Source organism: Melanotaenia boesemani, chromosome 2, assembly GCF_017639745.1.
Source record: "Melanotaenia boesemani isolate fMelBoe1 chromosome 2, fMelBoe1.pri, whole genome shotgun sequence".
NCBI classification, from domain to species: Eukaryota; Metazoa; Chordata; class Actinopteri; order Atheriniformes; family Melanotaeniidae; genus Melanotaenia; species Melanotaenia boesemani.
The window spans coordinates 29,915,861-29,928,660 of record NC_055683.1 but is presented as its reverse complement, the minus strand read 5'-3'; the positions used below and the strand labels follow the sequence as shown (position 1 = coordinate 29,928,660).

At 37.9% G+C, this 12,800-nt stretch overlaps 1 protein-coding gene across 1 annotated transcript; it reads left to right on the top strand.

Moving 5' to 3' along the window:
• Positions 1-227: 227 nt before the first annotated feature.
• On the top strand, positions 228-10,391 carry micall2a (mical-like 2a). The gene is made up of 17 exons (XM_041976033.1): positions 228-907; positions 1,229-1,277; positions 2,419-2,560; positions 2,705-2,871; positions 2,987-3,117; positions 3,196-3,693; positions 3,777-3,961; positions 4,834-4,894; positions 5,339-5,538; positions 6,116-6,223; positions 6,406-6,470; positions 6,676-6,799; positions 9,376-9,478; positions 9,593-9,666; positions 9,738-9,852; positions 9,988-10,034; positions 10,120-10,391. Exons 1-17 carry the CDS (start codon positions 765-767, stop codon positions 10,197-10,199), a joined length of 2,292 nt encoding a protein of 763 aa, XP_041831967.1. The 5' UTR covers positions 228-764; the 3' UTR covers positions 10,200-10,391.
• Positions 10,392-12,800: the final 2,409 nt, after the last annotated feature.

Genomic DNA, 12,800 nt, shown 5'->3' with positions numbered 1-12,800 from the left:
TTATTCTTCAGAAATCAAGCAGCATATTGCCTCTAAGCTGGAGCCTGAAAGATTATTTTCACTAAGCATTGAGTGAATCTGTTATTCCTCTTCAGCCTTTAAGGAGATTATGGTTGAAGATTTTGTCTGCAGATGATTCAAAAAGATCATTATTTATAGTTTCAGTTCAGTTATATATTGGCGAACTGTTGTATGCTGGCAAATAAGTCATCAATAAACCATTATGAAAGAAAGATAGATTTGCTCAGTTAAAGTCTGACAGTTGTTGCACATAAATAAAGGCAATGAAATTTGTCTAACTGCTCCCAACATGCCATCAGCCATCCATCCATCAATCATTCACCACTCAGCTGTGTGCAGCTTTTTAGTTGGGATGATTTACTCATAAACTAAAATACTTTGCAGCGGAACACATATATAAAAAAAGTGCATGAATCATATTTTGGGCAAGTTTTAATCAACTGTCGTAAATGACAAATCACCAGTTGGTCTCAATTAGTATAATGAGCTGAGAAATACACACCGCCATCCCCATCATCATCATCATCATCATCAGCGGTAGCTCGTCCAGCAGACTCGGCGGCCATTCAGAAGGAAACAGGACGCAGCTGCAGCGCCACAGTTCATGGCCAAATCCTGGACAGAGACACTTTGTTTTTATTTCTCTTTCCTCTGACTCCTCCGCTGCGCTCAGACCTCTCTGCCTGTTGCGCGCTCGGTCCGCTCCGCGTGATCTGCAGGCGAGTCTTTGTCGCGCTGGAAGCATGGCTGCCATCAAGGCGTTGGAGCAGTGGTGCAAACTGCAGTGTGAGGGCTACAGAGATGTTGCCATCACCAACATGACCACTTCATTCAGGAACGGACTAGCTTTTTGTGCGCTCATACATAAATACAGACCGGACCTCATGTAAGTATTTAACTTTTTTTCAGGGGGAGATTCTTAGGTGACCACCATTTATTTATTTATTTAGTTCGTTTTTCCGAGACCCCTAAAGAGTTTTATTAAATTAGTAGACAACCAAAATATCTTTTATTTAAATAAAGATTTTTATATTGTTTCTTTCCCCAGATTTGAACAGGTGCTACAGTTAAGTTTGGCTTTGGGTGCTGGACTGATTTTTATAAACGACATCATGCTGTTTCAAACACCAAATAATCCAGTCTTCGGTTTGAGTTGTTCAGTTACACGTCTTTAAATAATTTTTCCATTGTATTCGTGTTTTCCCAGAGACTATGACTCACTCAGAAAGGAGGATGTGTTTGAGAACAACAGAATGGTAAGATGTCAAGTTGTTCAACCTTTATTGTCTAACACACAGGAATACTACACACACACACACACACACACAAAAACAAAAAACAATGTATATACCACAAACTATTCTCTTTAGTCAGTGACAAACCATATTTGTTCTTATTCTGGCATTTATATAACAATTTTATTTAATATAGAGCCATTTTTATGTTTTTAACAGATCAGCAGTTTAAGCCACATCTCTGTAATCCATTCAGACTTTTTTTTTCTTCCTCTGCTTGTGTTCCCCTAAACTAATTTATTTAGTTAACCTCTGCGTAACATGAGCAGCATGGCTGGAACTTATCCGTTATTTGGTTTTTCTACCATCATACCAGCTTCCTCTGAGGGTTAGGGCCCCTGCAGTGTGCTATAGTATGTATGACTTCCTCATTGCCTCTGATGGTCCTAGCATTGTCAGCAACAAACCTGAGCTCAGGAGAGAGACTCTTCAACCTATTCATTTTGAATGAGGCTTGCTGTCATCTGCCACTCGAGCCACAAGATGACGGTTTACTGGAGCACACTGCTGATGTACACTATTTGAATGCTACACAAGACTTAACAGATTTGGGGCCAGAGTGGCATGTTTGATCAGGTGTTAGTTTAGAGCTGGTGTTGAAGAAGCTCCCTGTCCTGAAATTTGAGAATCTAGTAATTCACACTCTTCTATATTTCATGAATAGTATCATGTTTCTTACAGGAGGTTATCTCCTGAGTTGAAAATTTGTCTGTTGTGGCAAAACCAGCTTTTGTGCTCTCCTTTTTTTTACTACATGTATTCATAAAGCATCTCTTTAAATTTAATGGGCCTGACCAAGCTGATCCTAAACAATGTCCCAATATCCTGCTCACTCCATCCTCTTTCTTACTCCTGCAACCTTACAGGAAGTCTATTCATTATACAGACCTCCCTGAACTGTGCTACAGAATACTCCCAGCCTATTTAAAGTGAATGTCTTTGTCTGACATTTTTACACATGCTGTAATTGTAGGAGTCTGGTTGCCTGGTGAAAACAATGTTCCAAAATCCTTTTGGATGTCTTTTCTTTCTTTTCTCTTATTGGCACAGGCCATTTTAAGCAGAACTGTTGATTTTTAAACTTCTAAAATCTTTTCTTAAGGCTTTTCAGATTGCTGAAGAAACGTTGGGCATCCCAGCTTTGTTAGACGCAGAAGATATGGTGGCTTTAAGGGTTCCTGACAGACTGAGTATTCTCACTTATGTCTCACAGTACTACAACTACTTTAAAGGAAGGCCTCCAAGTGAGTTTGTGTATATACTTCAAATAAAGAACCATGTTGACATTCAACCATCCACTTCCTTTCAGAACCTTCTTGTATATTTAAGGAAAGGACAAGAGTTTATTGTTCTCATATTGACTCTAATTGTGTTTTGCTTGTCCTCAGTGGGAGGTGTGAAAAGGCCAGCAGAGGGCTCCAAGGAGGAGCCATCAGAGAAGAAAAACCTCCCAGTAGTTGCCAAAAGCTTTGTGTCTAACATGGGCATTGAAAACCGTTCGCCTTCCATCATCACGGCTCACATCTCACCCAAGCTGGCCAGAGCTGCTGCTGAGGTTGGTGTTTGTGTATAACAATGCATTATCAGGCAGCAGAAATGATGGCTTTGCCTATAATTACTTAGACCTTTTTTGATTAATTGGTACGTTGCCTCATGTTTGTCTTTTGCAGAAGGTGGTTTTGACTGACAATGCCAATAAAAACGGGACTCTCAATAGCAAATGTGTTGCATGCAAGAGCCATGTTCATCTGGTACAAAGGCACTTTGTGGAAGGCAAGCTTTATCACAGAAGCTGTTTCAAGTAAGAACTTTGTTTTAATTTTGTATGTGTGTACTGAGGTGTATAAGTACAAATCTAATGCAAATACGCTATCATTAGATGCAGTGAGTGCTCCAGTGTGCTTCATACAGGAGGCTACAAACCTGGGAAGAGTCCAGACACCTTTGTCTGTAAAACCCATCAAAAAAGTTCCAAAACCACTTCCTCAGATGCTGGAATTAAAAACGGATTCCCTAGTCCAGCTGTACAGCCAAATAGGGCCATCCAGACCCAGCTTACACCACGTCCTTCAGTGCTGACGGCCCCACTTTATCTTGATCCGAAGCCAATTAGTCCCATCCCACCTTCCCAGTCCTGGACGAGCTCGGCTCAGAAGACGCAAGCAGCCAGGCAGAAGTTTTTCCAGGCTGCACCACAAGTTGCAGAAATTTCAACGAGTACCAGGAAACCTGGAGAACCTACAGAAAAGCCAAAGGTCCTGATCAGTCCTGATGATGAAAAGAACAGAGCCAGGTTGATGATTGGAAAGAAACTAGCAGAGGAAAACTTCAACAATAACAACAAACGTCTGTTCACCATCCAATCTGCAGAAAGACGGTGAGTATTTAAACAATTTGCAGCTGTAAATACTGACTCTGTGGTTTTTGTAAGGCTGATAGGGATTACATTCATCACTGCAGGTTTTGTTACGAGCAAAGCTCAGTTGACATGCTTGGTTTGAGGAAGGAGAAGTGCAGCCAAGGCCCAGCAGGAAACTGCACAGGACAGCCCACCACCAGCCAGACAAACAATGAGGAACTGCCATGTCTGAAAACCATCAACAAAGACAACACCAGGCCAACAACTGTACACAAAACTGCCAAAGGCAAGCCAGAGGAAATTTATTTTAACTTGCTCTTGATCCACTATTTGACATCTAGCCAACATTCACCCACAACCCCCCCTTATTCTCCCTGTCTGCCTTATGCATTCACAGAAAACAAAGCACTTTTGTCATTTTTGCCCCAATTTAAACAGCCAGTGCATCTGGCATGCTGTTAGCTGACATTTTAATTTCTGTCTCACACTAATGAACTTCTATAGAACTGTCATTCTCCTGGGATGGATGTGTGTAAACGGTTGTCAGCGGGTTTGAAGATAGACATGCAATTATTGTGAATAATGTCAGGGTGGCTGTATTTGTAGCACTGACAGAAGTATTCCAGACCTGGAAATAAACTCCTCTGCTTGCTGAAATTAACCCCACATTGTCCAGGGATTTTAAAGATTAAAAGATGGAATCAGTTTTATTTAAAATAATGGCAAAGACATCAAGTCAGTTTAGCAACATGCTGAAAAGGCTTGAAACAAGATGCTTCTCTCATAATTAGCTGTTCCTGTTGTGTACATTATGTCATAAGCTTCAATGTGCTCAGTGGTTTTAAAATGATTTGTAGAATGGAAAATATTCCTAAGTGTTGAATCCCCTGCAAATAACAAGCGTGAGATAAATGCTTCTTGGTGGTAACGCAGAAGGGACAAACTAGCGCTAGAGCATTTTTTTTTATTGTTTTTTTTTTAATTTATTTTTTATTTTTTTTTATGGCTATTGCAGTTTCCGCCCACTACTTGGATGCAGAGAATCTGGTAGTGTTATGTTGGATGCAGTCTGCAACTTCACCATTAGATGTCTCTAAATCCATGTTATTCAGCTGAATATAGCTATTAAGATCTATTACATCTTTTATTTTTCTACAGATCCAGTCTACCACGAGTGGCAAACAAATTTCAAACCTGTCAAAACTGTACAAGGAGTAAAGTAAGTTTATCTATATATTTAACATTGTTGCTAAAGCTAAATGACTAACCCAGCTTGAAGCGAAAGGGGCCTCGCATGTAAACACAAAATATCATAAAAGATTTTGCTTCTCGCATGTCTGACCTCTCAGCTTATCCACTCTCCAGAATGCAGACTCTTCGACTTTCCTCCATTCCTGTCTTTGACTGGCTCAGAATTCAACCACCAACTCTGTCTCCCATCTTAACGAGCCCCAAGGAGTGCCGAGCCTGAGCTTTTTTCTAACTCTAACACTAGATTTTTTTTCCTTTTATTCTAATCAATACTGACAACTCCATCACTTTAACATTAAGTATAAGGTGAGGCAGTCTTTTTTTCCCCATTCTTTATACCAATCTGTTTGTGCTAATGCAGAAATCATATATTTTCCAGCCTTTTTAAAGGGTTTATTGCTGTTTCTTACAGAGATGATGAACCTGAAACTTTTACTCTGCAACATGCACCTGGATTCATGTCCATAACTCTGTGTGACGTCTCTATTACTACATCAAGGCCTCCCTCAGCTCCAACACCTGCAGTACCACTAGTTAGCGTTGCTCCATTTGATCCTACATGCTTAAGAGAAGTCAATCCCCAGAAATCTCTGCCTGGCTCTGAAAGCCATGGTGAGATGCTTCTTTGCATTAAAATGAAAGGCACTTGTCTGCCTGTGTAGTACATATTTAATAAGGAATTTAATGTGGATAGCTGAACTACGATTTGCTGTGAGATTTGGTCTCAAAGGTACATCAGAGTAAAGGACTGAGTTTTTAAAACTCTTGTTTTTAAAGGTTATTCTTTTTAAGCTGGCAAGTGTTAAAAAAAAACAAAAACTGGTTGTAAAATACTGTCAATTGAGTAGAATCAAAATAAATTTGCATTAGCTGGACCAAATTATGTTCAATTTGTGGCATGGTCAAGTCTTACCAACTTAAGCTATTTATGGGACTAATAACTTGTTAATCTAAAGGAGGGAAAGCTCACAAAAGTGCAGCTATGGTAATTTATTAATAATGTTGGCTCATTCAACTTAATACAGAGTGTAAACTTCACAGCAGTGCTTCAGGGAAAGTTAAATTGATTATGGGGGCGATGTCTGAAGCTGTAAATGTTGTATTTGAAGTTGTTTACATGCATCAGTATTACAGGCTGAACTTCTGAACTGCAGATCTACAGCATGCAAATCCTCCTGTCCTTCTTTAGACTTTAAACAGGGGAGCCGCTTCCCCGTGAAATCCCCACACAGACCACCAGCTGTGGAATCTATTAACTCTTCATCGACTGCTCCAGCCAATCCCGGAAATCCATCAGGTCGGTTTCCCTCCTGTCATCAAAGCCATACCTGATGCCTTAGCTGTGCTGTTGAGTGCAAATGTATTTTTTTATTTTTTTTTCAAACTAAAAATTTATCAGGTGAACTCAAATGTGACAATGCTTAAAAAAAAAAAGCTGCCATGAAAGGACTATCTAATCCTATTTTATCTACCTCTTAGCTGCTAAAAAGGGAAAGTATTTGTCACCCACCAACGCCTTCAGGACTGAAATGAGGTCACCCTCTGTAAGTTCCCTCCATTAAGTCTCTTAAGAGATTAATTAACAGTTCTGCAAATATGCTTTCATTACATTCCCAGTAAAAAGAAAGTGGGGGAAAAAAAGAAAAGAATGACCTTCTTTACATTAAACTGGCCAAAGTCAGAATTTTAGATTCAAGATTAATAAAATAATCTGGATGGTGAATTAAGTTTTTTTTTGTATTACATCAGGTGAAGTCTTATCATATTCCAGCGGAGCAGATTGAAAAAGAGTTGACTGATATTGAGACAAACTTGGCTCAGCTGGAGAAGGAGGGTGTTGAGCTTGAAAAGAAGCTCCGCAGCTGCGAGGAAGGTATGTTTCATGTCACTTTTTCTACAGCTCACTATCTTCTCCCACTTCCTTCCCTTTTCTTGCTTGGACAATAAAATGTAATTTTAGCAAAGAACTGACATGTCAGAAACAAACAATAGATTGAAACCATTTTAAGTCAGTAAAAGTGGGTGTTTTTTGGCTGCATCTTCATAACAAACTTTTACCATCGCTTATTGAAGTCAAGAATTCAGTTTTATCAAGAAAAAATGTTTCAGGTTTGCTGTCAGTGCTCTAAAATCAGTTTATTTTTTTGTCAAAATTAAAATAATGTCAGGTGACAAAGCCAGGCAGTTTCAAATTCATAAGTACATCCCTCTGTTGGCCTTAAGGTTTATTAATCTCAAAGTCAAATTTGTAAAAAGCCTTATCACATGATTATTTTAACATATTAGTGTGGATTGCTGAAGTCCTCTGCCGAGTTGTCCTGTTGCTTCACACATTCACTCACCATCAGCTGTGTGTGTGTGTGTGTGTGTGTGTGTGTGTGTGTGTAAGAATTATCTGCCATTTCTATTAGTTTCTGCTGCCAAATGAGGTGAGAGGCACAGCTAGCCCACAGGGATGTTTCCCCTTTGAGGTAGTGGGAGTAAGGGGTCTGATTGCTTTGCTCAAGGTCAACATGACTTGGGTAAAGAAATGTATATATTCTGGTCATTTGCGTAGTGTGTGTGTATATATATGTATATCATTTTTTTTTTTTTTTTTTTTTTTTTTTTTTTTTACTACGCAGGAAACCAGCGCGTGCATTCTCCTGGCCATAATTTAACATCAATTGCACACCACCTCCTAGATTTATCTGCTTCTGTTGAAATTGATCAACATTTAAAAACTAAAATCTGGATTTTAAGTTCACTGCAGGTTAAGATCCAGGTTGTTGTAGTAATCTCAGGATGAAGGCTGCTCATGATCTTTAGTGTAATTGTACTTTTTCACTGTTTGAGGTCATTTTAGATGAATGATTTTAGATGTTAAATCATCTGTGCTTTTGTTGAAGAGAAAAAAAAAAAAAAGCTTTCTCATTTGCTCCAGCTGTCATTTGTGGACCTTTCTGACTTTAGGTTAATCTTGCAACTTAATCAGGTTAAAGATAGGGGACTGATTCCGGATGCTAAAAATTCTCCAGAATTTTTCTCGGGACTTTTTTTTTTTTTTTTTTTTTTTTTTTTTCCCCCCCCATTATCCATTTCTACTGTAAAGTTTTTGCTAACACTTTTAGATTTCCCCTAATCTAAGAAGACGTTTCTCTACACACAAACTCATTCCACTGCTTTTGATCTAATGCCACATAATCAATTAAAGCTCCTGAACCAGTGCTATTGGATGCCCTGTGTGCCTAGAATGGCTTGTTTCTATTGTGTTTAGAGTTCATCTGACTGCATGTAATTATTTCACAGCAGCACCTTACAGATGCAAATGCTGGGATTCTGCTTAAGACCTTTTTACAAGTGTAGATGAAGATGTAAGAAAGGAATTGTTCACACCTGTTTTTGAAACAGCTTAAAGCAGGGGTGTCCAAAGTTGGTCCTCGAGGGCGGCTGTCCTGTAGGTTTTCAGTGTTTCCTGCTTCAACACACCTGACTCAAATGAAATGGATCCAACAGCTTATTTAGTTTTGCACAATGACTCTTCAATTAGTCAGCTGGTTTTTAGAGCAGGGACACATCGAAGACCTGCAGGATTATGGCCCTCGAGGACCGGAGCTGGACACCCCTGTCTTAAAGGTTAATCTTTGGAATATGTTTGAACCCAATTTTTTATTTTTTTTATTATTTTTTCCAGTTTGGTGAAAACCCTCAAAGCAGAAATATCAGTACTTTAAGCTGGTATTCATTAGACAACTAAAAGTGCATTTGTCTAAATAAGAACCTACTTTATTATAAATTAATGTAATACCTCTTTTTGTTTTTTTCTTTGCTTAATTATTCATTGGGATCTAAACAAATATTTAACTGATTGTTAAAGAACACAAAAATGCAATCTTCTGCATCATAAATCTGCCATCAGAAGCACATTGTAAGAAACTAACCAGAGTTCTTACATAAGACTACAAAGAGAAGGCCATGTTGTATTCTGCAGCAAAGTTGACTAAGAATACAGTAAATCAGGTGTTTTTTGCAGCCAAATTATCCTAAAAATGTCATGAAAATGTTGTGGAAATAACACCCTCAGAAAAACAAATTGATATAAAAATTAAAATGATCCATTGTATGTGTGTGTGTGTGTGTGTATATATATATATATATATATATATATATATATATATATATATATATATATATATATATATATATATATATATATATAGCCAAAGTTGTATTAAAACTGCTTTGTACACTTGGTGCTCCATTTATTCCTGTGACTTGAGTCAATGAGGATTTTGACTCAAGTCGCACTGAAGTTCCACCCACTCAGAGCAAATGATAAACACATTTTTAAAGTACGTCTGAAAACCTGCACAGGAGTCATGTTTTGCTTTAGTAATTTAAATTAATTGCTTATAATATTACAAATATTTGTGTCATCTCCTATGGGTGTCTGTATCAATTTGTTTTCAGAGGGAAAAGGGGACATATTGATGGACCCACTGATGGTTGACTGGTTTAACCTCATTAAAAAAAAACAGATGTACATCAGGAATGAATCAGAGCTTGTGTACATGTAAGTAATGCTAATCTTTTTTTAATGCTGGGACACCAAATGCATTTTTTTCAGGATATTTTTTTTTTCTAAAATTTAAAGGTTATTTTTTGTTGAAATGAAAATTTTTCTAAGTGCCAGGACTCAGGAGCTGGAGCAGCAGCAGCCAGGAGTGGAGGGGGAACTTCGTAGGCTGTTGGAGAAGCCAGGTAAGATTTCACACGTAGAACACCCTGAACACCCTGAACAATGTGTAATTGTGCCATCTTTTGTATTGCAGATCATTTAAAGTCCAGAGAAGAGCGACAGCGTGAGAAGAAGCTGCTGCAGCAACTGATGGAGATTGTGGATGACAGAAATGCAATTGTAGAGGGTCTTGATGAGGACAGGCTGAGGTAACAGCTCATCTTGGATTTGACATTTTTATATTACAAAAGTAATTATTTCTGAGTCATCTGCAAGTAATATAACAGTTTGATATGTAAATAAGACAAAAAAAAGGATAAATAGAATTTAAATTGTTGGTTCAGGGAAGTGGAGGAGGACCAGCAGCTGAATAAGATGATGCAAAGTCTTGGTAAGTATTGGTAAGAATTTGTATTTTTTTTTTTTTTACGTCCTTATTTGAAAATGTCTAATAAATTGTGTTTTTGTGAGAACAGGAGTGAAGAAAGCCAAAAAAAAGCGGAAATCCTCCATCTCCAAACTGTTCAGGCGAAGAAGTAAAAGACGAGATGAGTGATGCTGAAGATATTTATTTCTATTATTAAATGATCGATTATTTGATGCTTATTTTTAACGTACTTAATGAAACATGTCAAATCAGAAAGAGGCTCACAAAACGTTAAATATTTTAAATATTTACCTTGAGTTGTTTTGTTTTCTAGTAGAGTTGAAGTTTTTGTGTAGATTGCTTTCTAACCCCCCTCCTGCACACACAAAACAGTGTTTTTTTTATGTTGTTGTTGTTCTACTGTTTTACTGTTCAAAAAGAGAAGAATATCTATGTGGCAGGTGCAGCTGTAAAAATTTCCCTGATTTTGCACAAACACTTAAGTCAAAAGAAATGTCACAGTTTTTGGACATCCTCTTGTTTTAATGACACTAGTTATGGTTTGACTGGACTGAGAAAGCTTAATAATTATTATTAGCGTCATTACCTTCGTTTCAGGAAAAGAATAGCTTGCAGATTTTAAACCAACTCCCATGATGTCTGAACTATGGAAGAGAGCTGACCTTTGCACAGACAAATGGAAGTAAGCAGAGTAATTGTGTCATCCTTTAACAGTCCAAAATTTTAAATATTTTAGTATCTATATAATGAATTTTAACAAACTTGTAGTGAAGATATTAGCGGGGGTTCTGACAATTAAGTGTGACTGGCTGTGAAGTGTAAAAGAGCCACACATGTTGAGCGGCTGCAGGCTGCTGCTCCTCCCTCTCTCTGTACTGTAGGTGGCAGCCTGGGTATGCTGTATCACAAGGCATGAACTTGAAAATCCAATTTGCCACAGTGCAGACAGTTAATTTCTTTGCTAATTTTATAAATGCTGCAAAAATGTTCAGCTGTGCTGATGCAATAATGTTATGTGAAAGAGGATTAGGTAGAGCAGTAGCTTATGGCTGGGGAGGCTTATAAACTATAGGTTGTATTGAGCTCTTTATCTTCAAACCAGGTTTAATTAAACGTTACTCTTTACTAATATCTGCATCAAAATTCCTCCATACCTGAGCTATGAAAATGTTCAGACGATGCGTGGAGTCGCTCATGTGTGAAAATGGCTTTTTGCAGTGTTTGAGAAAAGTACTATAATGTTGAATTTTAGAAGTGTTATTGAATGGTATGTACGCATTCTCTATTTATAGTATTATAAAATTTTAAATCTGTTTAATAAATCCTTGAAAGATTAGTGTGTTTGTGTATATGTGTGAGAGGCTGAATTATTTACTCAGACAACTTCCTTTGCACATATCTCTGTATTTAGACAGATCCTCAAACTCTAACAATCCCTTTTACAAGCTTCACCAATGATTGTAGGAGTAACTGCCCACATCGGACATCCATCGCCTTCACTGAGAAACCAACTCCTTTGCATTAAAGCTATGCAGTGATCAGAGCTGCATCAATGTTTACTTTCATTAAAGCTTTTTAAAGATGGTATTAAGAATTTGGTGGTGTCAATATTATTCCAGCCACTTCTAAACGACACATCCCTCATTTTGAGATGCATGAAATTGTGATCGTGAAGTTGGAACACAATCTTTCTAGCTGAGCAGAGTTGGGGTTGATATTGGTACAAAATGCCATGCGTGATGTGGGTGACAGTCGAGACTGAATGTGTGATATTAGAGTTAATTAAAGCTTTGCGCCCCATCTACTGCAAATGCTTGCACTTCTGCAATTAAGAATCAAAGGCGAGGGCTTAGTGTCAGGGGGGTGTCTAATACATGGGTTTTAACAGGAATGGGACCTGATTTGCCAAGCTCCTAGCGACAAGCATTAACAACAGCCTCAAATTAGAGGGACATTAATATTCATAAGTAAAACAATTCATCCTGTGAATGTGTGATGAAATGGAATCCTCTGAGGTGAGCTCTTGTGTCCAGGCTGCCATCGTTCATTAAAATATGCCATTACCCATGAAGTGCTTAATCTTTATGAAAGGGTGGTAAAATCAGTTTGAACTGCTCTGATAAAAATGTGGAAACTGTAATGCTGTTTGGCTCCTTTTTAAATATTGTTACTTATGTACATTTTTTTAATCTGATCATTTCAAAACAGTATGGAATAGTTTTTGCTGCTGCATAGGGCTGGTTTAGCTGTTTGCGTTGCAAGAGGCAGCATAAAGTCTTGTGTGTTTTTGTCTTATTCCTCCCCCTGCCAAAGTCTCTGCCACTAGCCTGTAATTATGATCACCGAGGTAATTTTATAAGGCTCATTAGCTCTGATGAGTAAATGAGAAGTGTGCTTCTAATTTATTGGCCATCGAGGCTGTAGATTTTATTTTCATCAGAGATAATATTTGTGTAGAGACAGAGAAATACTGTACACAGAACACTTGGCTACAAGGCTCCTGGAGCAATACCAAGGACAATACTTAAAATTACTAATTGTGCTCTGTATAGGTAGTTGTACATGTTCTAAAATTATTTCATGGATGTCATTGTCTCTTTTTGTTTCAGGTAGGATTTTAAATTAAACCTATTGTTTGGATTCTACCGATTTTTGGGAGTTTATCTTCCTGCACAAAATTAGATTCTCACACCTCTGCAAAACAAAATTGCATTGTTTTGTTCTCTGTTCAGTGGAGATTATCCATTTTCTGTGTCAGAGAATGTGTTA